This window comes from Athene noctua, chromosome 11 (assembly GCF_965140245.1).
Source record: "Athene noctua chromosome 11, bAthNoc1.hap1.1, whole genome shotgun sequence".
NCBI lineage: Eukaryota > Metazoa > Chordata > Aves > Strigiformes > Strigidae > Athene > Athene noctua.
Window position 1 is genome coordinate 25,334,532 of NC_134047.1, and position 26,784 is coordinate 25,361,315.

The 26,784-nt window shown below is 40.5% G+C and overlaps 2 protein-coding genes across 6 annotated transcripts in view; one reads left to right on the top strand and one right to left on the bottom strand.

Annotated features, from left to right (window-relative positions):
* Nucleotides 1–13,867, top strand: part of LAS1L (LAS1 like ribosome biogenesis factor) — a 31,570-nt gene extending 17,703 nt beyond the window's left edge. The window contains exon 13 of the mRNA XM_074915416.1: nucleotides 13,454–13,867. Within this exon, the coding sequence (XP_074771517.1) occupies nucleotides 13,454–13,544 (91 nt within the window). The 3' untranslated portion in view covers nucleotides 13,545–13,867. The remainder of the gene's footprint in view (nucleotides 1–13,453) is intronic.
* A 153-nt stretch (nucleotides 13,868–14,020) lies between these two features.
* The window catches only part of ZC3H12B (zinc finger CCCH-type containing 12B), a 35,539-nt gene continuing 22,775 nt past the window's right edge, over nucleotides 14,021–26,784 (bottom strand). For all 5 annotated transcript variants that reach the window (XM_074915410.1, XM_074915412.1, XM_074915415.1 and 2 more), the window contains 4 exons: nucleotides 24,752–24,891; nucleotides 23,803–24,037; nucleotides 23,602–23,708; nucleotides 14,021–23,030 (listed from right to left, as the gene is read on the bottom strand). In XM_074915410.1, coding sequence (XP_074771511.1) covers nucleotides 21,610–23,030; nucleotides 23,602–23,708; nucleotides 23,803–24,037; nucleotides 24,752–24,891 — 1,903 coding nt within the window. In that variant the 3' untranslated portion in view covers nucleotides 14,021–21,609. The remainder of the gene's footprint in view (nucleotides 23,031–23,601; nucleotides 23,709–23,802; nucleotides 24,038–24,751; nucleotides 24,892–26,784) is intronic.

The window sequence follows — 26,784 nt, forward strand, 5'->3', positions numbered from 1 at the left end:
GATACACTGGGATGAATAACCTTAATGGGAAGAACTGTCCAATTAAAGTGTTCGGGACTAGAAGCCTTTGGAAGTCGTTTGGCCTCCCCTGGCATCAGTTCCCAGACTAGCTAATCTTGTGTAGGAAAGAGTCGTCATTTGAAAATGCACAGTGGATTGCTGAAGCTCTTTGATTTGCATTAGTGGGAAAGCTTGGAGATGAGGAAAGAAAGTAGCCGCAGGAGGTGGTTGACTGCAGATTATTTCCTAACACCTGAGGAAGGAATTGGCTGTACGTAACTGGGGTGGTGAATATGCTGAGAGTTTCACATCAGCGAATGCAAACGTGTCTCTTCTGTATGTGTGAAATGGAGACTATAGTGTATGTACTTCCTGAGTAAGGTCTATGCCACTGCAGTCTTGGTCATTCATCCTATGGTTAACTCAGCATGAGACAACCTCTCTTCTCCTCACCTTCCTCCACCACAACAGGAAGCTCTTCCTGCTTGTTTGTACTGTGTTAGTCTGACAGTATGCTTTACTAGTCTGACAGTCTCTTGAACCAAGGCCCCAGCGCCAGGCCCCGAGGGAATGGCCTCAAGCTGCCCAGGGCAGGGTCAGGCTGGCTCTGAGGAAGGATTTCTGTGCAGAAGGGGCTGTTGGGCGTTGGAATGGGCTGCCCAGGGCAGGGGGGAGTCCCCGGGATCCCTGGAGGGGTTGAAGAGTCGGGCTGAGCCAGCGCTGAGGGATCTGGGGGAGTTGGGAACGGTCAGGGTGAGGGTCATGGTTGGCCTGGAGGAGCTGCAGGGGCTTTTCCAACACAGATGATTCTGTGATTATTGATGGACGCAATCTGACAGAAGTTACTGCTGCCTGTATTGCTGTGACAACTCACCACTATCATCCAAAGTTACTCCATGAAGATCTAGCTGTCATCCTTCAAAGCTGAAAGAATATACTCAACAGTTACCTCTCTGCATTTGTCACCTGTCTTTTCCTGTCATCGAGTCTGAGAGCTGCTATTTGTAATTGCTGCTGTTCCCATTCCTCTCTGGGAGTGTACCTTTGTTTTTCACTCCTTGGGTCTTTTGCACTATCTGAAAGTTAAATACAGTGGCATAATTGGCAATCAAATATATGATTTCCATGGTATCCTTTGAGAAAGCCAGTTTATAATCTTACCATCTTCATTCCTCCTACTCTTTCTAAAAGAAACCATTGCAAGGATTATGAGAGACTGCTGTTTAGCAGTTTGGAAGTTATTAGCACAGCCTCAGCAGGCTTGAAGACTGTCTCTATTAACTAGGGCTCTGATCCTCAGCCACAGTATGTTGGCATTGCTCAGTGACCTTTTCAGAGCTGCAGCTAGTAATTTAAGCTGCAGATTTGACCTCAGTAAAGAAAGACAGGTTGTCATGGAAATAATGGTAGCATTCTCTAAAACTTTAGATAGGTCACCTCTATTACTAAATGAAACTTACCCAGTTAAACCACCCCACTGAAGACATTTTAATAGGGTCATTATTTTACCCTTTGAAGTCAGAGGAGCTTGAATGCTGTAAAGCTGTCAAATCAGTTTCATCAACAGAAGATAGGTTTATGTATTTAGTCCAAAGAACACTTCAGAATATACATACATGGCAGTTACTTTCTTAAACACTTCATAGGATAACTTTACAGTCAGTGCTTCTTTCCCTGTAGTTGATGGGCCCAATCTAGTAGCTTCCAGAAAATGTGAACAACAGTAACAGTCATGCAGCCTTGGGTGTTGCATTGGGAAGAACTCTTGCACGTATTCATATTTTCGCATATTCAGAGCTGTCCTCAGATTAGCTTCCAGTTCCAGACCTTCCAAAGAGCAAGATTTCCACTCTCCTCCATCCTTCTGGTCATCTTTCCCGGGACTAGTCTGCTCTTTTGTCAGTTCAGGCCTCCTGAGAGGGTTTTGTTTCTGCTTGATTTATCCAATCAAAATGTAAAATTAGCATCTCAGAGATTGCTAGGTAATAAAAAAGAAACTATCCTTTCCTACTGCTTCTCTTTCTAATGGTCCAAATACTGAAATGAAGTCCTTGGTTCCAACACTTCTACGAGTGGCAGAACAAAACCTGTCTGTCTCTATATTGAGAAGTTAAATAGATTACCCTTTTTGAGTACTCTTGAATGATATTGATCACTGACAAGACCTATGCTTTGAGCACAGCATGAATTTTCTCTCGGACTGTGAGGAGAGCAGGTAACTATTTGTCTACTGATAGTTTCTCATTCCCAAAAGTTAAGTGAGTCTTTACTAGGTGCAAAGAAACCCCTTTTGATTCTGCAGAAGGGCCCTTTGATGTCAGCCAGCCATGAATCAATGTTTCCTGGAATCTGCATATCTGCTTCTAGTCTACAGAGCCCTGACACCCTCATTTGTAGACTCACATTTGATAGAACACTTGATCTCAGAGACTTTAAACATAAAGCTGTTTGACTTGATGTTTAGGTATGTGAGACCACTGATAATAAGGACCTAGAGCAGAATTCTAATTGGCTGAAGTAATCAGCACCATTTGGCATCTAGCCAGCAGGGTCTAACAAGAGATGGGTGGAGTTTTTTAATCTGATCTTTATGGGCTTAGTTGATTTTTCTGTGCGTGTGTCACGTCCCGCTCCGACGAGGGGGACAAGTGACTCAGATTCGCAAATCCCCAATTGGAGTGGACAACAAGTCTCCAAGTTCAACCATTTATTAACTACCTACAATGTACTAATTGAACAGACGAAAATTGGCTAAGTACAGAGCAAGTTGTGGCGAGCAATGTAATATGCTTTGCATTTCTTAATAGAAAAACTAAAAGAGGGAGATAGAGAGAATGGGGGAATACAGATCACCGGTCTGGGTTCCTGCGCTGATCCCGCCGGCGAGGGTTCCAGGAGGCGGCCGTCTTCTTCGCTGGCATTTGTCTTCTTCGCTTCACTGCTTTCTCCAGACGGTCGGGGGGGGGCAGGGAGAGGGGCAGAGAGACAGAGAGCGAGTCCTTTCTTCCCCCCTTTGATTTATACCCATTTTCCTTGGGTCCATCCCCTAGGTCGACCCACAGAGCTACGTATCCCGTGTACAGGGAGGGGTAAGGTGTTCCATGGGATGATGTCATTAGCATGATCATGACAGCCCTCGTTAGCATATTGAGGGGTGTCAACTTTAATATGCATTTTGTGGATAATGAAGCAAAGTTCATTCACCGGACACATGGCCCTTGAAATTTGCCCAGGTGCCCCAGGGCAGAGCCGTCCTGTCTCCACAGGGCTCTCTCCCCCAGCTACATCGGGCAGCATTATCAGCTTCGGCCTCCACAGAATGCACCCTGGGACTCAGAGTTTTGTCTTGCGAGTGTTTGAGGCATTTCTTCAATCAGCCTCAACTTTTGCTTTCCCACGTTGTTTGTCTTAGTTTCTCACAGGCCTGGTTTCTCGTCTCTCACAGCGTGGTAGTTGGAATCATCATTACAGAGGCTGTAATGAGGTGTACATGGAGTAGTGTGATTCACTGCTCCGGCTTGTTTGTAAGCTGCTCCTTGAAACCAGCTGTAGCATGTGCCCTTTGTGACTTGTAGGCTTCAGGTGTTCTGTAATCCCAGTATATTTCTTGGAGTGGTTTCTAGAGTAATGGGAATTAAAAATCACCTAATGATTCCAGGTCCTGCTCTACAAGCAAAGGAATTCCCTTAGATATAAGCTTTATATCATACCGCTGATTTAGATTTAGGGGAGCTAGAACTTGGCCCTACTGAAGTCTGTTGTCTGAAAATCCACAGCACATATTACTCAATTTATTTGTTAATAAACATTTACTAAAATTACTCTTTTTTTTGTCATTTTGGTTTGGAGATTAACAAAATTTTTGCTAGTGTCAGCAGGAGTTAAAAGTGAATACTACTATTGAAGTGTGATTATTGACAGCTTTACTCTGAGTGTGCAAACATCTGTGTTAAATAAAATTTAGACTAGAATTAAGAATAGAAAAGTTTGGTCAAAATATCATGGAATATGAGTCATCTATGTGCATCATTGTTACATTCCAGGTAACATGATGTCATAGAATAGCTCAGGCTGGAAAGGACCTCGAAAGATCAGCTGGTCGAACCTTCCTTGGGAAAGGGAGCCTAGGTGAGATTATACAGACTCCATCCTTGCCAGATTCCTCTTATCAACAGGCTAAGCTTGGTATCAGGAGGGGTAGAGCAAAAGACCATCAGAAGAGGAAAAAAATCCACAATAAAGTATTTTTGGAGAGAAAATAGCAAGCAGAAACTATCGCTATGGTGCTGCTCAATTTTTGCAGCTGGTGTGCTTACCTGTATTTTATCCTTGTTGCTTTTATTCCACACGTTATGTGGTAACAGCAGTGGTTTGGGATCTTCGGTAACCTGTGTCTATTTCTTTTGCCTCTAATCCTCTAGTCGCAGGTGGCTGGAGAGATGATCTGCTCGTTCTTTTACTGGTCTCCCAGCTCCATCTGCTTTGCCTCCTTTTCCCTCCTGTACCAGCAGTCATTCTGTTGCAGCTTCCAGCATCTGTGGTGGTGAGAGTGAGCAGGTAGTAGTTATTTGTTGCATTGAGCACCAGTGCCAACAGTGGCAATATGCTCCTGTACTCTCACAGGGAAGGGGAAGAGTTGAGATTTATCACCATGACAACGTTCTCCCATATCCCGAATTTCTCAAAAGTCTGCCATCAGTATACTGCTAGCTGCTCCTGCCACTGGCAAAACACCTTGCAGTTTCTACTGCTTTGTCATCAGCAAGGTAATTAAGCGTCTTCTCATTGCTTTTGCTTTGGTTTTGGCTGCTTTCATTTAATCCCCACTAAACCTTTCTTCCTACTACCATTACAAGTTTTGCTTGCTAGCCCTTCGTAAGAAAGGCTCAGCAGTGGGTGGTAGCAGCTGGAGATGTTTTCTAGACAGTGCTTCCAGTGTATTTTTGTTGTGTTCCAACAAGAAAAAGTCCTCAGGGTTTAGGTTTCCATGGTAGTTCCTGACAACTAGAAAGCAGAACCATGAAGCAAGCAACCACCTGGTCCTGCTGTACGCTCAGTGTTATGTTCCTTTCTGCTTCTTATTGAACCCTGACACTTGTAGCTGCTTTTGTGATGCTCAGTTGTTGCACTGAGTCATGGGAAGTAGTTCAAGTCTCGGCAGCTTCACAGCACTGGCAAGCAGTGGTTGAGTGTTAGGATTAAATGGTGACTTGGTAAAGCTCCTAGTCTGTCCCTGACTTAATATCACCTCTTGTGACTTCAGAATAAGTGTCATCTAATTATGTGGATTTGGAGGGCACATAAGGGTAGTAGTAGGAAAGAGTTTGGGGAGGTAAAACTTGTTAGGATTTTTGCATCACAGAGTCATTAACATGGAAGCTGGAGCTGTACTTCTGCAAGTTATGATGTTTGTGAAAGTGCTTTGAGATTCTTGCTGGAATAGTCTGCAAAGACATTTAAAGGATCTTAAGAAAAAAAAACAAACACAAAACAAACACCCACACATTAACAAGCATCGAAACACAAGGCTGACCTTTGGCTCAGCAGGTTTCTGACTCACAAACTGCTGGCAGGTGGGAGGGTAATTGGGAACATGGTTCTGCTCTTCTGTGCTTGTGTGCTTACTTAGGCATCTGCTTTTGCACATAGTTGGAGACGGGCAGCTCAGAGCTTTGGTCTCAGCCAGTGCAAACACTTTTACGTGGTAGAGCCAATGTGCAGCCAAATCTGGACCCTAACAGCATGATGCACGCTTTGGCAGTTCTCCTAGGATGCATTCATCCTCTCTTCTCCCTGAATGTTAATAGTCTAGGAAAATCGTATGGCTGTTTTCTTAAAAGGCTTCTCTCATAATGAAATTGTCAGGGGTATTTTTCTCCCCTCTGTGCTGTAAAAAGCATTGGAAAGTCAGATTTCTACTTGGTCATAAACAACCTGCAACATGCAGGTTAAAAAAAAATGCATAGCTTTAGAGTCACTCTAGTCTTAAAGTAAAATGAGAAAAATATTTATACTGCTAATTAGATACTGAAATGGAATCTCATAGTTACAAATGAACCATTTTCTTTATTTGTAAGCTGTTATTTGGAATGTAGTGTTCAGTGATTTTCTGCAGGCGAGTTGTTACTTATCCATACTTTAGGTAATGATCTCTAGGTTTTACTTTCTAGAACTTGCTTATGATTCCATTACTTACAAATTAGAAATAAGGGATCCTTGCTTCTGGGTATGTGAAAAGAAGCATACAGAACAGACATGGCTATGGAGAAATGCTAGGTCAACCTGTCTGTATACAAAAGAGCAGATATATTGTTGTAGGACAGAAAAAGCTGTCTGCCAGCCAGCTGAAGATTTCCAAGAGGTTCTTGGGCTCAAGGCTTTGCTGAAGTATATAAATTTTGAGGAATTTCTGCTCTATACCATACTTGTGTAATGGGAAATTATGCTGAAGATACGTAGCAGAGGCAAGAACCTCAGAACAATGCGGGTTATCTTCAGGGTAGTACTTGTCTGCACACTTGACTGTGGCCCCTACCCTGACTTGGAGAATAAGCTGCCAGTAACAGAACGGAAATGTTTGCCAAAGCACACAGCTCCTCTGTTTCTGGAAGAGGGAGACCTAATTTGCATCATAAATTCTCATGTGTGCCAAGCCACTCCTCTTGGTATCTGCAGATGGACAGCTGGAAATACCTGTTTTTTCCAGTTTCTTTGGTGCTTTTCTTGTACGTAGTGCTTAGTTATTCAGTGCTTGCAAGGATATGAAAAAATAGGCAGTGACATGAAGGAATTCAGGACAGTGCTTGGTGTAGATAGATTGTTCATAGTTTTAAGGTTAGAAGGAAGCTGCCATTTCATTTTATAGTGCAAAGTAATACATTGTCCTGGAGAGAATTAGACTGTTTCTGCAATGCCTGTCCTGGGGGCAAGGGTGGAATTTCTGTGGTGGCACTTTGCAGAGAGGCTTGTACTGATGTTGCCATGGAACTAGTCATCAGTGAAACCAGTTTAAAGCCAGTTTAGAAACCTTGCTTTAAAGAAGGGAGGGGAAGCCTGAGCCACCAGTAAATATCTTGCAGTTAAGGTTGAGGGAATCATTCACTTTTTACCTACAGTACTCGGTTCTCTTCATATAGCATGGAAATAAAAGAAGAGGGAAAGTGATGTATGTGATGTAGCTGCCTTCCTGAAGAAATCGCCTAAGAGCTGATTTCTGCTGCAGTGCAGTGCCTCATGATTATGTTACAGAAGCAGAATGAGTCCCCACTAACTGCTGCATTGCAGACCTGCAGAGTGTGTTGCTGGTCTGTGTAGCACAGAATTGCTTGTACTTCTTGAACTCTCACTGCAGAGAGAACCAAAACTATTACAAAGCAGGTGCTTAAGGAATCATCTTGCTAACCCCAAAGTTCAGCCACATCTTGGGTGGAACATGGTAGCAGCTAAGACCAAGCATAGCAGAAGTATGCTGGAAAAGTAGTATCCTGGAGACTTAAAAATACCAAACGTCACACTGGTTTCTACTCAACTGTAGGCTGTTGTTTTCATATGGTCTTGAAAATAGTCTTTGCATAGATTGCTGCATGCCTTTTCTTCATGTTTTAATATGAAACAATTTCAACATATGTTCAATGGTGAAATTGCTATAGAGGTATGTCATTAATTGCTTCTACAAATTTGTAAATAGTTTTGAAACTTGCTTTAATCAGAATTTGCTACTGTCATCTTTGAAGAGACCTAATTTTTAATAACAGCAGTGACAAGACTTAAAATTGCTCTTGTCACTTACACAAGAATCATGTAAGACCTTGTTGACTGGAAGGAACCTGAGACTTTGCTTCAAATCGTTCTTCTCGTTTGTACCTCCTTGGCTTCTATGCTGATATGCTGAGCCTGTTTGTGGCAGGAAGGTACTGAAGTGCCTTAAGGCACCAGTGGTGTCATGACTGTAAAGCTATTCAGGGCAGTGCTGGTTCAAAGAGTGTTTCTAGTCTGAAAGACAAGAAAGAGGATCAGAACCCACTGGCAAATCCAGAAGATGGATTAATTTTTATTTATTGTTGTTAACTGCTTTTGCTATTGGAGAAGAAGCAAACATGTGGGAAAGGAGCATGGTCTGATGTCTGGAGGCATGTTTCCTCATATTGTATTTATTTAGGCATGAAGAGGCACGGGGAAAGATGACAAACCATTTCTCACTGACAAACCTGTGTTCCCCTGTTGCCAGAGATGGGGATGGAGAGTGAGCTGGAGTAGTTACAACAGAATCTGGGAGACCTGTGCTCTTTTCAAGGGAAAATATGGCTCTAGCCTGCTTTTGAATGTTGGAAATAGAGGCCAGAGTAAAGAATCTCTCACTAATGCTGTCAAGGTTTAGCATGGCAGTCTCAGTGATTTCTATACTAGGAAAATAGGATTGAATTGGTGAGTAAAAGGTTCATTCCTCCTTATTACTTCTGCTGACTCAGCTCTATCTGCCCTGGGTTGTCTTCTATCAAGCAAGAAAGTTTTGGTTTTGACTTTAAGCTCTGTCTGTCCTAAACTAGCAAACAAACTGAGATTAGGCTCAAAACATTCTCTGACATCTGCATTCCTTTGAGCCCACAGCAGTGTTTTTGCCTACCCTGTTCTGTACTGTTACAGATTTAATACAGTCTTTTCAAACAAGTAGTGTTGTGGTGCACAGCAAAAGTTGGTTGTGCTACCACAACAGAGCTGTTAGGGCCTTACCGGCATGGAAGCATGTGGGTTTTTTTCCTTTGGAGAAGGCTTCACCCCTTTTTGAGGAAAGAGGGACGTTCCTGGATTTATTAGAAAATGACAGGAGGAGATAGTTGGAATCCAAGAAGACAGCAAGGGAGCAGAGGAAATATGGAGGCAGCTTAAAGGTAAAGTGGAAGATAAAATTCTGGAAATGCATTGTCTGTTGCAGAGGGATTCAGGATGACCAGTTTGTCTGTTCTTCCCTAGTCTGGTGTGTTTTAAGACTGTATTTGCAGTTGAATTTGGTTATCTGCACACATTCCAGTGGTGTGACATACTTTGCTTCTTAAGGTAGATAATCTCTGATACTGCTTGATACTGTTTGCCTCGTGGTTTCCCAGTACTATTGAGAACTGTGGTGTTGAAACAGAAGGAAGGGCATTTAGCTGAAGATGTCGAATTAATGCATTTCAATTAGAAGCAGTGTCTTAAATGTTGCTGCATGAGATATATTTCTTTTTTTTTTACCCCCTTCTCTTAAAACTGAGCAGTTGGATGATGCAAATCAGTGTGAATAAATCCATCGATGCAGCAGCACTGAACACAATTTAAACTACTCACAGGCATGGAATGGCTCTCACTTGGCTTAAAGGCTTAAACTGTTCAAGATCACTGCTAGTGGTAGGCACTGAGAACAACTTTCAATGAAAGAAAAGAACCATCTCAATTTGTTTATTTTTTTAAAAAAAGAGTAAAAATAATATCATGACATGGGAAGTATGCAGTGACCTGGTGTAGCTGGATTTGTTTTCTAGAAATTCAGTCTCACTGCTGTAGTAGAAAGGCCTGGGGCAGAGTTGCATTACAGAAAGCAGCATCCTCAAAGAGCAGGAGTGAGCACACAAAGGTGACATTTCTTATCCTTAAGAAGAAGGGCATACAAGACATAGCTGCCAGCAGATTGTTTGAGCTTGGTCACTCTGAATTTAAAGGTAGTTAATACTGGAATAAATGGCCCAGAGAGGCTGTGGAGTCTCTGTCCTTGGAGTCGGTCAGCACCTGGCTGGATGTGGGCCTGGGCAGCCTGTTCCAGATGACCCCAGCAGGAGGATCGGACTAGACAGTCTTAAGAGATTTCTTCCAGCCTTAATGATTCTGTGAAAATATCTCTGCTCACTTCTCTTCCTACTTCCTCAGTGAAAATTAGTAATAAACTGCTGAAGTAGTTTTAGAAATAATTTAAAAACTAACTGAAAAGAAGCTTCCACATGTAACTTTATCCAAAATGAAAACGAATTTGAGGTATTTGTAGGAATAGTAAGACTAACCTGTGAAATGTAGTTAGTACTTTTTTTCAGGAGTTAATCACAAAGGGGCTGGGATTAGGAAAAAGCAACTTTGTAATACATATTCTATTTTTCTGCTTGTTTTTGTGCTGTCTGCTGAAGCACCTAGTTCTGGTTACTCAGAGTGCAAACGTGGGAGTGTTTAGGTTGTGGATTTGATTTCATTGTGCAACTTCTGTTCACCTTAACAGTATTTGAAGTCTTTCATACCCTGCAAAAGAAACAGATAAGTCTCTTTTTTTTTTTCCTCATTTTTGAAAGACTGATTATTTCTTTATTGGCTTCAGAATTGAACATCTTTTGATCTGTGATTGACTGTGGGGAAAAAAAAAGTCTTTAAGTATTTTTTATTTTCATTAAATGGTAGAGTTCTCATAGGTTAGCAAGTATTATGCTGTCCCCTCATCTCTGGCTGAGAGTTCTCTCTAGGCCTGCCAGTAAACCATTTCGGCAAGGGGTCACAAGCAGCAAATACTTTGTCAAAAGGAAAGTCTGTTTCTCCTGTTGGCGTATCAAATTCTGCAATGGTCTAGATCAAACTAATTGACCAACTAATGTTTTATTCCCTTACCAGTAGCACTGGGTTCCTTTAGAGGAAGATGCCTGGACTGCATTTTGAAATATGATTTAGTCATGGTGAGGACTGATTGTATTTTGACTGCAGACTAAAAAGTTGCAAGCCAGATAAAGAGATTTCAGTGCTTCATTGTGCAGGCTCTGAAAAAGCCAGCAGGTGTTGCTTTCCCCTCTGTCCCCAGTAATTGCTTTCCCTGTGGCCTAAGGGGCAGAGAGGAGCAATTGCAAGGGTTTCATTTATATTTTATATACAGTTTTCTTTTTCTCCTCATGTACTGCTTCAAGTTTGCTGGTTTTTGAACAGTGTGTCATGCGACTTGTCTTACTGGGAAATACCCATGTAGAAAATGAAAAAGCACACACCAGGCCAAAAGTAACAGTTTTCTGTATCTCTTTGTGTGGGTGAAAGGGGCAGACAGTTTCTGCCACTAGGATCACAGCCTGGCAGGAGGCCAAGGAAAAAAAGCTCAGAAAGAAACATGAGAAAAACCTGTTGTTACCACAAATAAAAAGGAGCAGAACCTGATTCATTCCTGTAGCTGTGCCTGGCAACAATCCAAGTTTCATCAGTGTTACAACGGCAGCTTGTTCATTCTTCATTTCTCTTGCACATAAGCTTCTCTGTTTGCCAGGGGCCACGTGGCATCAGAAAGGTTCTGACTTGTCCAGAGGCCTGAATCTCAGAGAAGCAAAATAGTTCAAAGAGAGCTGAATCCAACACAAAGCAGTGAATTTTAGTGACAGGCAAGTGGCTGGGTGACAGAGTAGCTCTGATTACAGAAAAGGCACTTTCTCCCATGTGTCCCAAGTAATAAAGTTGTGTTACTCTGGTGGCAGTACTCTGGCAGTCGATCTGTGGTGATGAGCCTGCTCTTGGCAACCTTCCTGCAGTACAGTTAAGGCAGAGAATGATGTCAGTGTCTGTCCCCTGAGCCCCTGTCTGTGAAGTCATGAATGATGAGGAATATACATCACAAGGAAAAATTATCCCGTTAGCAAGCTGAATTCAGGACAGTTTCCAAAAGCCAGAGGAAGACTGTCGGTCATTACACCGGGTGTGATAGCTGTGATGTTTCTGTGTTGGCTTTGTCTGCAAGGCCCCTGGAAGTGTTTCATCTGAACAAGGAGTGTCTAGGAAGTGTTTTGACCTTAAAGGAGAAATTATCTGTCTCTTAGGAGCTCTGAGTACATCATCTGCCAGTTATTAGCCAGTTATTCCAGTACTGAACACCTGGGAAAGGCATTGAGTTTTTTGGTGTAGAGCTTGAAGTTGCTGTATGAATCTTTCCAAACATCTCAGTCTTGTTTGCAGAGATTATTTACTGTTATCAGAGGTTTTTGGGTTTGTTTTAACGTGAGACATAAGTTCCTGCGATGCTCGGATTCTTTGGAAGAGCTTGCAGTACCCTCCTCCCTGGTCCCAAAAGACTGTTCTTTGGTGGGTTTCCTGGCATATGTGTGTTGTCAGAGTGTGTTTAGTGTTGCTGTGGCAGCCTCTGAAGCTCTGAATAGCTGCTGTCATCCTCAGGCAGACATTTTGTTTTTTGTGATAAGCATATGTGCTTTTTGTTTACTCCCAGTGTCAGTTTTATTTGACAGCAGGGGCGAATTTGGCAAATGACGACCACTTGGAGAGTTTTGTGAGGGTGGAGTTGCAGACATGCAATTGCTTTAGGGATTGCATTGAGCAGTTGCACTGACATTTCAGAAATGGGATTCATCATTTGATGGTCATGGATAGTGACTGGACTCTGTCGTCCTAAGGATGAGTTGCATAAGCAGGTAGGTGAGAGGGATGGTTAATATGTGCTGAAGGGTAAAGACAGTGAGTAGGCAGGGAATGTATTATGATCCTAGAGGATGCTAGTGGTAGCTAGGATTGCATGAGCTCTCCTCGGGCATAAGGAATAGAGAAAGTAAAAAACATGTACAAGACAACCAGACTTTCCCTTTTAAGATTTGTTTTATTGATAACTTCACCATTCTCATAAAATGAGTAGAAATTGTAAAACAAATCCATATCTGACCTGCTTCACGACATGGTAGTGATTTATGTTCCTTCACATAGTAAACCTTTGGGTAGGGAAAGATTTACAGATGTTCTCCAGCTGTTCTTTGAGCCTTGTGTTTGACAGTGCCTTAAGTGCACTGCATAAAACATGTTCCTCTGTGTTAGCGAGTCATGTAAATGGGTCATTATTTGGGGGATCTCCTGGGACTCAGCCCTAACAGGGTAACTTCTGCAATGAAAAGGGATTTTACGCCTGTTAGAATGAGTCTCCTTCTAAAATTAGAAATTACTGAGTATGCTGTGCTTCACCAAAAAACTTCCTTTAAACTCTCTGTAAATGCACTAGCTTCTGCACTTCTTTGCAAAGCCATAGGAAGGGCTGGTTTTGGTGTGCAGAGTGAAGAGGCAATGAACCATTTGTAACTTGTGACAGACCATTTTCATGTTGACTATGTGCTGTGTTAGCATTTAACCCAATGAACCTGTCTTCCTAGCTGCACAGGACAGATGAGGGTTCAAATTAAAATTGTCATGTGGTTATTTCTGAAGTCATGTCTCCCTCACAGTTGTTAGTAGCTGGTGACCTTTCCTTTGGCCTGTGCTTTGGCACCTCAGGACTGTTGCCTATCTTGAACAAACTCATTAAAATCTAAGGACAATGCAGCAGCTAAATGTTGAGAGCTAAAAATGAGAAACAAGATTTTGTGTTGGAAATAAAACTTGTTACCAAGTTTAAAGTGCTATCAAAATTATTTTGGTGATGGGAGCTTCTAAATCAGCTCAGTGCTTATGTGCTTTATTTCTCTTCCTCTTGCAGCTCTGCAGAATTGAATATTCCTGTGACAGGAGGATTGTTATGGACCCAGAATGACTTCCATAAGATAAAAAGTGGCCTTCAACTTTTCTAGGACAGCTCTGCAGCTTTCTGTATCGCACAAGATAAGTGGCACGGAAGAACTAGTAATGGTGATAGGGAAGTAGCCACTCTAGGATTTTTGCTTGTTTGTTTGTGAAGGTTTACTGATTTTTACCATGTAAAATCAATATTTTATAAAGGTGGTGTTTTTTAAGTTCCATGTGTAGTAAACCATTGTCTTGCTTAACCACTATCAGGAACATTTAGCTCTAGTTGATGTTTGCCAAATACAGTGAGAGTACTTCGGAATCCCGCGGTGTTCCTTGATTATTTTTTTTGTGGTTAATAAATACAACCAGCCGAAGGGAAACCTTATTTCTGGATCCTGTTTTTGCTTTTTCACTCAGGTATTCTGGAAGGTGTCCTCTGGTCCCCACTGGCCAGACTCTTGAGCTTTTCCTGTTGCGGTGACAGTCCTGTGTGACTCTGCATGATTTTGCCAGGAAGAGACTGCTACAATTTTCATCTAGCTAGGATTCACAGGAAGCTTCAGGGGTTAAGCCTAGTTACAGCGTGGCTGAATGCACTGTAGTGCTTAAATATCCTCAAAAATTTATTTTCTCAGTTTTCTTCCAAGTCATAATCTTGAGGCCACTACTGTCTCTTAAATTAAAGTTTTCTGCTTGATGATATTCAGGATTTTGCTGAGGTTGGTAGCTAATACTGTGGTCTCTGCTGAGAGCTAGTGCAATTACTGTAGAAATGGTCCTGGGTACCTTGTTGGAAGGTTGTTGAGAAAAAGCACTTCCAGCTCCTTTTTCCTAAATTGTTTTCTTTACCTGTATTGAAGATTTTTGGAACTTAGAGGCTTCTGCAATTACCTGTCGAAAGAGTTTAAGCATATATTTATTGCAGGACTCTCCAGTAAGAATTTGTGGGAGTATATCTACTAGAGGGTAAGACAGAGCCTTTCTCCAGGTCAGTAACAATTTGCACTATATACAAACTAAACAGAAACAGGAACATGTCAGTGCAGCATTGTGAAATGGAATCTTCTTAGTTCTGTAGAACTGCTGCTGGTGTTACGTGCTGATGTTCTGTAGAAAGATACACAAAGGGACATACGACTTCAGCAGAGCATTGGATAGGATTGAACTGCAAGTTTAGAACAACGACTTGGATGCTTTGGGCTGGCTCTCAGGTAAAGGGTTAGGTCAGTGTCAATGGTGTCAGTATTATTTCTTAGTTCTGACTTTTTGTCATCCTGTTCTACTGCAGTTACCCTCTACCAGAGAGCCAAAAGTTGTGTAAAACTGAAGATACCGTGTACATTTCCTTCTCTAAAACAAGCAGTGCTAATGCAAAAGAAAACAAACTTCTCTGTTAGGAGGGATTTTTCATGTAAACCCTTCCTCTTTCTAGTATCTTTAGAAATTTCTCCTTTTACCCAGCAGTTCTTCAAGCTTATTAAGGAAAGTTTGAGTGAAGAGGATTTGTTATTACTGAATTTCACAGAATGTAAAATTACTTAAATTATTATTTGGTACTTCTGAGGTCTATCAGTGCAAACAAGAACAAAAACCAAAGTGTGATGCTGGAAAATACTGTGCTCTACGTCACCTTTTTCACTTTGGTAAAGGTTTACTTGGTAAAATTACATGCTACTGTAGCTTCTTTGTCAGCTGTAGTTACTGCCCTGCCTATCTGCCATTAACCCATCCACTGAATTACGGGGTGAAAATCCTGGTCTTTGATCTAACTGCAGAGTCAAATAAAATAGTTAAATCTAGTGCTGTGGATGATGTAGAAAAGCACAAAACTGCCAGATGCTTAAAAAAAAAAAACAAAACCAAGACTTGAGGAGAAGCCGTAGTAATGATATGAAGTTTAACCAAAGTGTTACTGGGGGCAGGGAAGCAGGCTTGAAACAAGGAAGGAGGGGGGGGGGAGAAGTTGGGAATGGCTGGAGAAAAGAAACATAGATGCTTTGATTTTTTAAAAAGTGAAGAAAGAGCTTTTACTAAAACAATTTAAGTGTAAAACGTAGACAATTATGTATCGCTCTGTTCAGGATTATGAGACTTGGTCTTTGATCTGAATAATTCACAGGAGTAACAGTTTTGTGGCTACTTTTCCAAGTACCTGGCAATTGACAATGTTACTACGAGTAATACATAATAAATGCATAGATAACCTTAATGTTTAAAGCCAGCCAGTTCAAATGACTTGCAAAGCAAGTAAGTAAAGAGCTATTCTATTTGGTACTTCTGAGGTCTGTCAGTGCAGACATAACAGTTCAAAAAGGAAAGGGGTGATGCTGGCCAAATACTGTGCTACGTGAGATTTTTTTTTTTCCCCCTTTGGTAAAAGTTTACTTGACTAATTACTTTCTTTGCTAGAAGCATATTCTGAGTAGGGATAGGAGAGGCAATATTGATGTAACCCTAAATCACTTGATTTTTCCTTTGCATTGGGCAGGACTTGTTGAGACTGCTTTCTCCCTGTAAATTATTGTCTTCAGACAGACTTTTTTAATGCCTGGGGAAACTAACGGAAGGATTGGAGGTAGAAGCTGGGACTCTATGGAGTAAGTCACGCAAACAGGAGTTGCTGAGGGAGTTCAGGCCTGGGTGCGTAGCTTCTGTGGCCTGTGACCCCTTTTGGCTTTCTCCACTTCTTGAATGTCTTTCAAGTAACTGGACAGAGTAGTGGAACCAGTTAGGATAAATTGCTCCTGGCTATTCAAGTCTTCAATATTCTGTTTTCTCATTCCCAAAGGCAGCTACTCTGATAAGGACTCAGCTGGGGTTACAGTTTTGGGGAGAAAACTGGAACAGTAAGAACATCCTGTGGAATCTAATTACTACTCGTTTTCAGGAGTGGTGTACTTGAGGATGTAAGCACAAAGGGCCTGGGATTAGGAAAAGGCACCTTAGTAATACAGATATTTTATTGCTTTTGATTGGGTTTGTGCTGTCCTCTGAATCACCTGGTTCCTGGCCCTCGAGAGAGCAAACATGGTAATGGTGAGATGTTCAGGCAAATCTGGACAGACATGATCTTTGTGTATCATTTTCCTTTTGTTTGCTTTAGTGTGTGTGTGTGTCCCACCCCACCCCCAACAGTTTAAAGCAGTGGTAATAAATGACACTATCACCTCCCCCCTAGTAAGGGAAATGAGTGTTTAAATAGCAAAAGAAAATCTGTGTAATAGAGCTTGACAGAGGGTGTTGTTATGACAAGACAGCAGGACTTAAACAGGACTTCTTCATCTGCTTGTTAAAGAAAAGTAAAACTCTTTTTCCTGTTCCTTCACAGATTTAAGCACAGATGGAAAATTATGTATGATTTCAGAATCTGGGTATTTTTCAGTAAATCAGCTAAAACTACTGAGAAATAATTTGGACAGACTACAAGTTGCTTTGGACAAAACAGCTGTTGGGGGCTCTTGCCTAAAGAGAGTTACAAAATAAAAAGCTAGAAACAAATAATCCAATGGCTCTCAGTTTTATTAAATAAGCAAATTTTTAGATATATATAAAGTATAACATGTTTCATATTATTAAATAATTGTGCAAACCTTTTACAGAGAGCAGGGGGGGAACAGGTAGGTAGTAGCCTATATTTCTTTTAGATTCTTCTCTTCATTCTTTTAATACATTTACAAACTTCAAATACCACAGACCAAAATCATAGCTGTTGTATAATGGCTCTCCAAAAGCTAAGCCACCACTGGCATGAGAATAATTGAAGTGATGGTGCACTTGTATTTTTCCAGTTGAAAGGTTGCAATAGAGTTAGTGAGGGCTGTGTCACACAGACAGGCCCTGGGTGCATACGAGGAGTACTAAAGCTGAGGACTCGCCACAGAAGTAACAGTGACAGATCCAGTGACCTGAGCCCTGCAGTGCTAATACTTCAGGTAAACTTCAGGCAAGTCAAAGTGATATTTCAAGTCTGTGGAGCAAAGTCTCACAGAAATTATGCTTATTCCTTCTCTTGAGCATGGAGTTTTAAAAACTGCAGTAGTCAAAATGCATCCCTTGAAATGTTCCTGTTTGTGCTTTGGTATACATGCATGTCACCAAGTGTTTTTTAACTGAATTATCTGGACAGTTTCTTTGCACATTCTGACTTGAAAATGCCAAAATTCACAATTTGAGGCAAACTGGCATTAAAAGTATGTAGGGGGGAACTCACCTACATAGATGGTTTTGTTTGGTTTGGGTTTTTTTAATGAGGATCCTTCTGCTTGTTCTAAGCAACCATACCCACACCTTCTATTTTAAGTTTACAGTTAAAGCATTTTTACAAAAGCTAAACAGACTCATGCTAGTGAATGAATTACATGCAGCAGCAGCTAGAGCAGTGCACGCTTATTACTACAGAGATTTACGAATACCACATACTGGTTTAACATCCATTTTCACTCATTTTGTCATTAAGACTTACATTATATTTGGGTCAACCAAAAAAACCCAAAGAGATTTATAAAAGTTTACAACAATTAAACAGTAATGTTTAATTCTACAAATGAATAAAGCCACCTACTGCAGCTCAGTACAACAACAGGACTAACAATAGTGAAATCATCTATATGTACAATTTAGTATCTTACTAACATGTAATTCTTACAAAAAATGTTAAATAACTTAGACTGACATCCCATAAAGCATTTATTTTTTGATTCATGAATTTGTTATACACTTTTAAGTGACAAATTATGTGAAAGCAATATAGCTAAATATGAAAGATCATTAAATCGGAACTCCCAGAGAATGCTCTGGCCCCAGTAAAGCACTAACATTTACTGCTTAACTCCTGCTGATTGCAGGGGGCCAGGATTTTACCTTCCCACTTTTTTTCTCTTCTAGAATTGTAATTTCATGGATTTTATTAAAATATAGTTTCTAGAACTGTTCTCTTACAGTTTTAAAAACATTTAAATACCATGCTCTCAAAAAGAGCATTTATACAAAGTCATATTTACAGTATAGACAGTTATGATCAGGTGTTCATAAGATAACTCTTCCATGTAAGAAGAAATATAAGCTTATGCGCTGAAGATGAACATGTCAGTGTTTTGAATTGGCTTGTAAAACGTATCTGAGAACAGATGTGGATGAGTGAATTATCACTTAAAGTAGTTGATTAGGAAAGACTACATCACATACAAAAGTTTCGTTACCTCTAATGAGGACTAAACAAGCACAAAATTTGCAAGTTATTTCCACAAGGCTACACTGCCTGTTCTGTAACATCTGTGCATGATAGATGCTAATAGCTTCTTTAAAAAAGGACAATGTGCCTTCAAAGTGCCTTAGGGAAATAGTATGCCGGGTTTGCATTGGCGCAGCATTCCCATTGCTTAAAAAGGAAGTGTTCTATCAGTAAGACAAAAGTTAGTGAAAATTAAAATGACTAGACAAATCCTACAAAAATGAGTTATCTCCATAAACCACCCAACACTTCATACAGAAATTTCTGCTCAGTTTTCCATGTTAGAAAACATCAAAAACACCTACTAAGCCTCTCTTAAAATAGCTTATCTTTATAATTGGAGAAAAAGGGAACAGACATTTTTCTACATACAAATATTTAATTCCATGCAAGATGGAAAACATGAGTGTACAATAAACTTCATTTTATACCTAAATAATTTATAAATTAATCCATTAAGAATAAAGCAGGGTCTATAGCTATTATACTGTTAGATTTTAAACACATGCAGATGAGTTAACAGCAACATTTTTACATAAAGTTTAGTGCAAGAATGTATCTGCTTCATAAATAGACTGAAGATAACCATGTGATGCTTTGAGGTGTACACACAGTATCTGTGCACATAATAAACTGGTTTTGAAAAGTTGTCCTTGTTTGTCTATAAACTACGAGTGCCCATTTTAAATAAAAAAGATCCATAATTACTCATGGGCTACTTCCCTGTGACACATGGTGTCACAAACATTGTGGTGAAAATGTAATACTGAAGTTAATCTAGAGATTTATTTTTTTTATACAGTTTTTATACAATCAAGAAAAAGAGATACAATTTGTATCAACAAACAAAAGGTCATTTCTGGTTATTTGAGGCATTGCTCTCAGCTGCTTATTCCATGCAAGAGAAGAGAATAAGAATTAATTGCAAATTAAAAATATAAAATGCTGGTTAGTAAGAAATGTTTTTGAAAACTGGTCAAGAGTTAAATCTATTTTCCCTGACTATTACAAAATGGCTGAAGATTTTTTTTTCCCCCCCATTAACAGAGATGATAGCCAGCTAATTAAAACGTTATTTTTAAACACCAAGTAAATACAGAATCATCTTCAAGCTCATTAATTTTAAATGCATAATGACATGGTCATTATCTGTGTTACCTATCCTACACAAGAATGTTTATCCTGTCTGAAATGATAGAACTATCAAATATCAGTAAATTAACTGTAGTTGCACCTGTAATTGTGGTTTGTTGTTGGTTTGGTTTGGGGGTTTTTTTAATGTGACGGGACCGTATTTTGCACATGATAAAGAGCCCACAAGATATTCTGAATCAAACCAACCATTACAGTAACACAAGTGGAGGAAATTATATTAACTTTGTTCCTCAGACAGACAGATAACTAGAAAGCAGCATGCAAGCCATTATCAAAACACCAGAAACAACCCTGACTGCAGCCTCACGTTCCGTGTGTTTCACAGTAAGAAACATTTAGGCAGTGTCACACCTTCTCATGAAGAAACAAAAGGCCATAAACCAGGCCTTCTCAACTTTCATGAAAAAAACTACAGTAGAAGTCAACAAGTCCTAGCTCGAGACTTATCGAGTTAGTAATGGTTCGGAATGTTGCAATATACAATGGATTCAAAAAAGGGCGTCCAGTCAGTGCAGCTTAAAAAACAATAAACGCCTCTTTCGGAGACATTTAGCTACAAAGTTCCCACCCTGAGCAAGGTATCAGTTGCGCAAACAATGCCACACAAAATTATCTCACCTGTTGAAACAGGAACTCTAAAAGCCTTCATGAGGCAAATGCACACCTTTGCGTGGATCTGAAGAGCAAAAACCGGGCCAGCTTTGCCACAAACCCAAACCGTAGCATCTCTGTTCAAGAAGCAGCCTTTCCCCTCCACCCCCTCCTCGACTTGATCCTGTGCAGCCATCCTGCGCGTTAGGCTCGTGCCAACACCATCCTCGCCCCCAGAGGAAGGGCTGTAGTTACTTGCTGATGAACTGCCATGTTAACATCCAGCTTCTGCTGCTTCAGGTCGAGTAATCCAGTTTACATAAAACTGACAATTTACTTGCAGCTTGTCTAGTCATCCGGGCCAGCAGCTATTCACTGCACAGGTGAGAGGCAATTCTGAAGAGAGAAGCTACGGTTACACTACTTTTAGTTTATTGAACGGCGCTCACGCCTTCACACTCCTCAATGTTTTGGTCCTAATTTAATAAAAGTATTTGGCTTCTGTTGGATTGAGCCAGTGTATTGGACAATGTAATAGATACTCAAACTCTTGGGGAACAGTTCTGAAATTTAAGTACCAACAACAATACTGATATTGAAAAGCTGAAATCAGTTCTTCCTTTTACAAACTGAGTATTTTAATTTCTGTCAAGTTCACTTTTCCTTCAGTGTTTAATATGCCAGTAGGCAGTGTCGAATGACAAAGCTGAAACCCTGAAAGTCACCTGGGTGTGTATAGAGCATACTTTTAAAGGCCGATTAGGCATTTATAAGCAAATTGGAAGTGTACGCTAATACATGCAATATAATTGCTAACAATAACTTTGTAGTAACAGCTTTGAGACACTGAACGTGACATATTGTAGTTCTTAATGAGCTATCCATGCAGCAAGGTATGCATTTCCTATAAAATACTATTAAAAATCCCTATATTTAAAATCTTAAAATTTACAATACAATCAACTCTTATATAGTGCCTCAGCGCATATATATATATATATATATATATATGATTGCTACTGTGTACAGAATTTTCTACTATCTTAGTAGAAAATATTTACAATAGATTGGCCCCTTCCTCCTTCATCTAAGTTTTCCTCCAGGTCCTATACACTATATAGCTCCATTTATCCAAAAGAGGCTGTAATGTTTTAACGCCCTGTTCTTAATTTGGCAACAATCATAGCTGCCAGCTGTTGTGCATCTGTCATGTGGGGATTCTTTTCCATCACAGAAAGGACAATGCTCGGAGGGAAAATATTGCAGAGGTTCTTGTATGTTTGATACTGATGTTCTGGGATGATATGAGGTTCCCGTGGCTCACCACATATCCCAATCCAGGGATTCCTCCAGAGCTGCTCCATCTTCTCAGGCATGCTTCTCACCATTACAGGCTCGTAACATGGCTGCATGAGGCTGTTACTCAGTGGATACGAGTGGTAGGTGTAGGAGTCTGATGCACACGGTAGTGGATCCCAACTAGCATGCTGCTCTCGGCAGAGAGGTGGTCTTCTCTGCCTTGTAGGGTTACTTTCATAAAGCCGTGAGTCAGAAATGCTGTCCATTCTTGTCATGACCAAGGCACGGCTTGGTTGTGCAGTTGACGGATGAACGTTTTGAGGCACAGGGTATTCTCCTGGACAACTGGACCGTGCTCCAACAACTGGATGCTGGGCATGTAGGCCTAAGTGGGAAACTGACTGTTTGCGAAGGGCTTGCTTAGGCTCTTCGGGTCCGTAACTCTGAACTCTATTTAAGGCTTCATGGTAACCATGGGAAAAAGGCTGAAGACGATTTTGCGATGGCAGTCTGTGCATCTTCACATTGTCTTCTGGACTGGCATCTGCTACACCCAGATACAAGTCATTGTAAGAGGAATAAGAATCATTACTTGTATGGCTTAAGCAACTGTCAGGACAGGGGCTTGAGTTTCTAGAATACATCCCCTGGTCCATATCAGCCCCATAATAATCTGTGTTACGGATACTACTTATGCTCAAGTTGGAGAAATCACTGAGTAAGGAATAATAGCCATGGTCCCCCAAGGATTCATATTTGGGATACTGGTCGGTATAGCTAACTGAGGTGCCATGGCTATTGGTGACTAGTATAGGAGGATATTGCACACTGGACATATGTTCCAGTGAGGATTTCTGATGCATGAACTGTGAGGAACCTGGCACCGGACTGCTTGCAGAACGCGTATTTAATGCACCAGCTGCATGGCTTTTTGGTGGAGGGAGCGTTGGTACACTTAATGCAGAAACCAGAGACGGGACAGAGCTGGCCTCGGACTTCCGGGCTACTGATAACTTTTCCTCAGGCTCCACAGCTACTGCTCTAATGCTTGGATCTGACTGACGTTTTGGGGCAACGCGTTTCACTTCAGAACTGATTTCTCCTTTGGAGCTGGATGGCCCTGTACCACATTTGGCCAAGGCTCCCTCACTCATAGTTTTCACAGCAGATAATTTGGCACTTATTCGAAGCTCATCCGCTACTGACCTTTGAGGCTGGTTTGCCCGTTCTGGGTGGTAATATTTACATTTGTGCCCATAGGTGCACTTTTTACCTGGAAGAAAAGTATTTTCAGGTTAAATAAACCAAAAACTAATCGACACCACCAGCTGCTATCTTTTTTTCTTTATATCTATCTTTCACCACTTCTCAGTAATAATATTTCTATATTAGCCCCCTAAGGAATAATTATATATATATATATATTGTATATACAGGCAGCCACAGACTCTGCCACCTGTATCCACATATATCACTGCGCCAAGGGCAAGACACAGCATCTCTCTTCCTACTGGCTCATGATTTCAGTACTGACAACATGCTTGTATAGTTATGAATGCATACAACAGTTTGTATAGTTACGAACCTCCTTCCTGGAAGACAAACCACAAGAAAACAGCAAAAGCTGTGTTATCCACAAGGTAATCTGGTAATCCTTAATTTTCTGCTATATTGTTTTTATTAGTATGTGTATGAAGGGTATAAAAATGGACTATAGTGATTGGATGGCAACACAAAAAATGGCTGCTCTTCCCTCCCCCCCCCCCAATAATGACAAAATGTTAATTAATTGCTTGCTTCACCTACCTTTGGATACAACAAATCAAGCTGACTTAAGCACTTACCATAAGGACACGGTTGTTTCTTATGTTCAGGAATAACTGGCCTTTTCCTTAAGAAATTTTCAAGGCTTGGACCATGGCGTCCTAAAGGATCATCAGGAGGCATAAATCTAAGGGGAGAGAAATTAAATTGTTAATTTCAGTTTTTTACTGAGGATTCTGAGTTAACAAATTCCCTTGCTTTTGAAGGAAAAAAACCCATACTTGTCATTCACAAAAGAATACATCAGCAGCCGCTCCTCTATGAACTTCTTCCATTCTGGTTTTTCATTTTGAAGATCCCGATAGTTGTCGTTTGATACAATGATGCCATCTGAGTCAAAAGCAAGTTTTACTATGAATCGATCATCATAGCAAACTACTCTTCTTCCCTGAACTCTTCGAGATGGGGTGAAAACAAGAATCTTTTCTTTCTCCAATTTACGTAAGATTTCTTGATCTGTAAAATAATTTTAGTTGAGCAGTTTTAAAAGAAAGAAATGCAGCCTTTGAAATATCAAACTTCTTGCCCTCTTTTCTGACAAAGTATTTTGTCATTATGTTCATATACAATCCTCATTATCATGAAAAAATACTGAAATGCAGAACGCCATTTTACTTCTGAGGTTTCAAAGCACTGGGTAAATAATATTTAAGCTTCATAGCCACTCTTCTCCTCTGCCAACAACCAAATACCTTTACTCAACCTTTTTGAACATGTCAAGAACTCAGCTGTTACTGCATTAACAGTAGCCACCTTGTTAGCCTGGACTAAAACAAAAGTACTATGGGTCAGAACACATGCTGCCTCTTCAGTGTTCAGGATAATCCTACTAAATGAGTCCCTGGCCTTGACACTACTTATTTTATACTTGCACAGCAACTAAGAATCCATTCCAACATGCTTGACAATGTTTGCTAATGGGAAAGTTAAGACAACTAATTCTCAGAACTGCTGACAGTGTAATGTTACAAAAAACCAGCACTGTTTACAGGTGCATACTTATATGCTTGTTTCCTCACTAGTGGAATTCTTGTGTTCACAAGTGAGCATGCAACATCACATCCACAGCCCAGTATGTAACACCCATCAGAAAGATGACATGGTTGTGTCTTGGTGCAATACTTCTTTTTCTTTTTAACCAAGGGGTCAAAGAAAATCTTTATCCGTCACCTGTAATTGGTGCATCAGGTCGAGACTGTTCTTTTCTCCATGCAGGTACAAACACAGTGATATCTTTATGTCCTTTTTCCAGGAACCAATCAACAGCTAGTTGAATTCCCCGACAGGAAAATCCTTCTTTATTCCCATGGCTGAAGAACATGCAAAAGTTTTAGAAACAGCAAGAACAAAATTTATATTTGGTTTTAGGTTTTGTTTGTGGTGGTGTTTGGTTTTTTTTCCTTCCAAAGCTGCCATGGTCTAAGAAGACAAAGTCTGTAAAGATATATAAATCTTTTTATTAGACCAGTTTGCATAACTGGAAAGAGACAATTGCCTAGAACTATTCAGCCATCAGATTACAGCGACAGTGCTACTTAAAACTGTAGAGATGGTGAAATTTCACTATCCCAAAATCAAAACCAAGTAAACATGAAGTTTTTCCACTTCTTCATTTGATAAGCTGAGCTAATGAAAAATACCATTTTCCCCAACAAACTGAGCTTACCTTAAATATTACCATAAAATGTTATTGATAATGAAAAAAGAAATGAACTAACAGTGCTGTCTGTCATGGGTGACAGGTGCTTTTAAACATCTAGATTAAAGAATGTGTTTCTCTAATACTTATGTTTTGCATTTTTATTATATTATTATTTATTAGGACTCTTTTAAGGGAAGGAAAAAACTCTCAAAGTTGTATAAGCCCCACCCCCATCAAAAATTTGTTTGCTGAAACACAGAGGAGTCTATAAACCAGCACACAATTCAGATTAACTTTTAAAATGGCCTAAGAAATTTCTGCAAAGGAAAAAAAAAATTCCTTAGAGAAGGAGAACCTTAATTATGTATCTTACTCAGTCTACCTCATGGGTGCACCTATCTTGATTTGCTAAACATAGAGTAAACTAAAGAATCGGGTTTTAAATCCTCTCAGGAAGTAGTTTAGGAACTCCTGAATAATAGATAAGGACGTACATAGGAGAAAAAGATGACATTCAATTATAATAACTTTAGCAGTTCAACTACACAGGTAAGAGAGAGACACAGATCTTTGCAGTATGGCTGGATTTCATATTTAGACTCAAGCCAACATTTTCTCTGTCTGAAAAACTGAGTGCATATATTACTGCTACACCATATAACCGAATAATAAAAAACTAAGGGTTCTGGTTCTTTTCAGTTAATATTGTAACTACTTGAGGGGAAAAAATGGTCTGCCTTTCTTACTAAATAAACACCAAAAAACAATGAAAACCAACTTTTGTTACATTTCGGTGTGGCTAGCAAGTGAACTGCTTCCAAAATTCCATTTGAAAAGGGTAGACTAGTAGGCTAATGCCATGCTCCTTGATACAGACTCTTCAAAATTTGTTGATACAATTTTTCCCCCCCCTTTCTCAACACAGCTGCAATTTTTCATCAGCTGTGATATAAGTAATGCTGCCCCGTTAGTTTGGCACCTACCAGTCACTATTTCTAAAGACACTTCTCTATTTTTGAAGAAAATCTATTAAATTCTCCGAATCATTCCATCCATTGCAGAAGGTGCTAACTGAATCACCTCAGTATTCTGTACTGAGGAGTGGAATCCTCACCACAGAAGAGGGGGTGAGTGGCCAGGTCAGGGAGGGTTACAGGACACTGCAGGGCCTCCTGGCCACACACCCCAGGGACACTCCCTACTAGAAAAAAACCCACAAGGGCAGCAGTGTTGGGCAAAAACACAGGAGAGGGGTCTGATATAGCAGCCCTGGAGCGCTGGGGCAGTCCGTGCAGCCAGCTGTAATCAAGGAGGCTTCACAGAGCTGCGAGGTACTCCTCCCATGACTCAGAGCAGCTGGCATCCGACTGTCCACAAAGTGGCATCCAGCTGCTGCACCATCCTGTTCCAAGCTGTTAGCTCCGTGGAGCATCCCGCAAAACTCTTTACTTCAAGAAAATTTAAACACTGAAAATTGAAATGGTTCCATTTTCCATATATATATCACCTTTCACTTACAACATACACCTTTTACCATATAGGCAAGGCCTTCATTTGTATC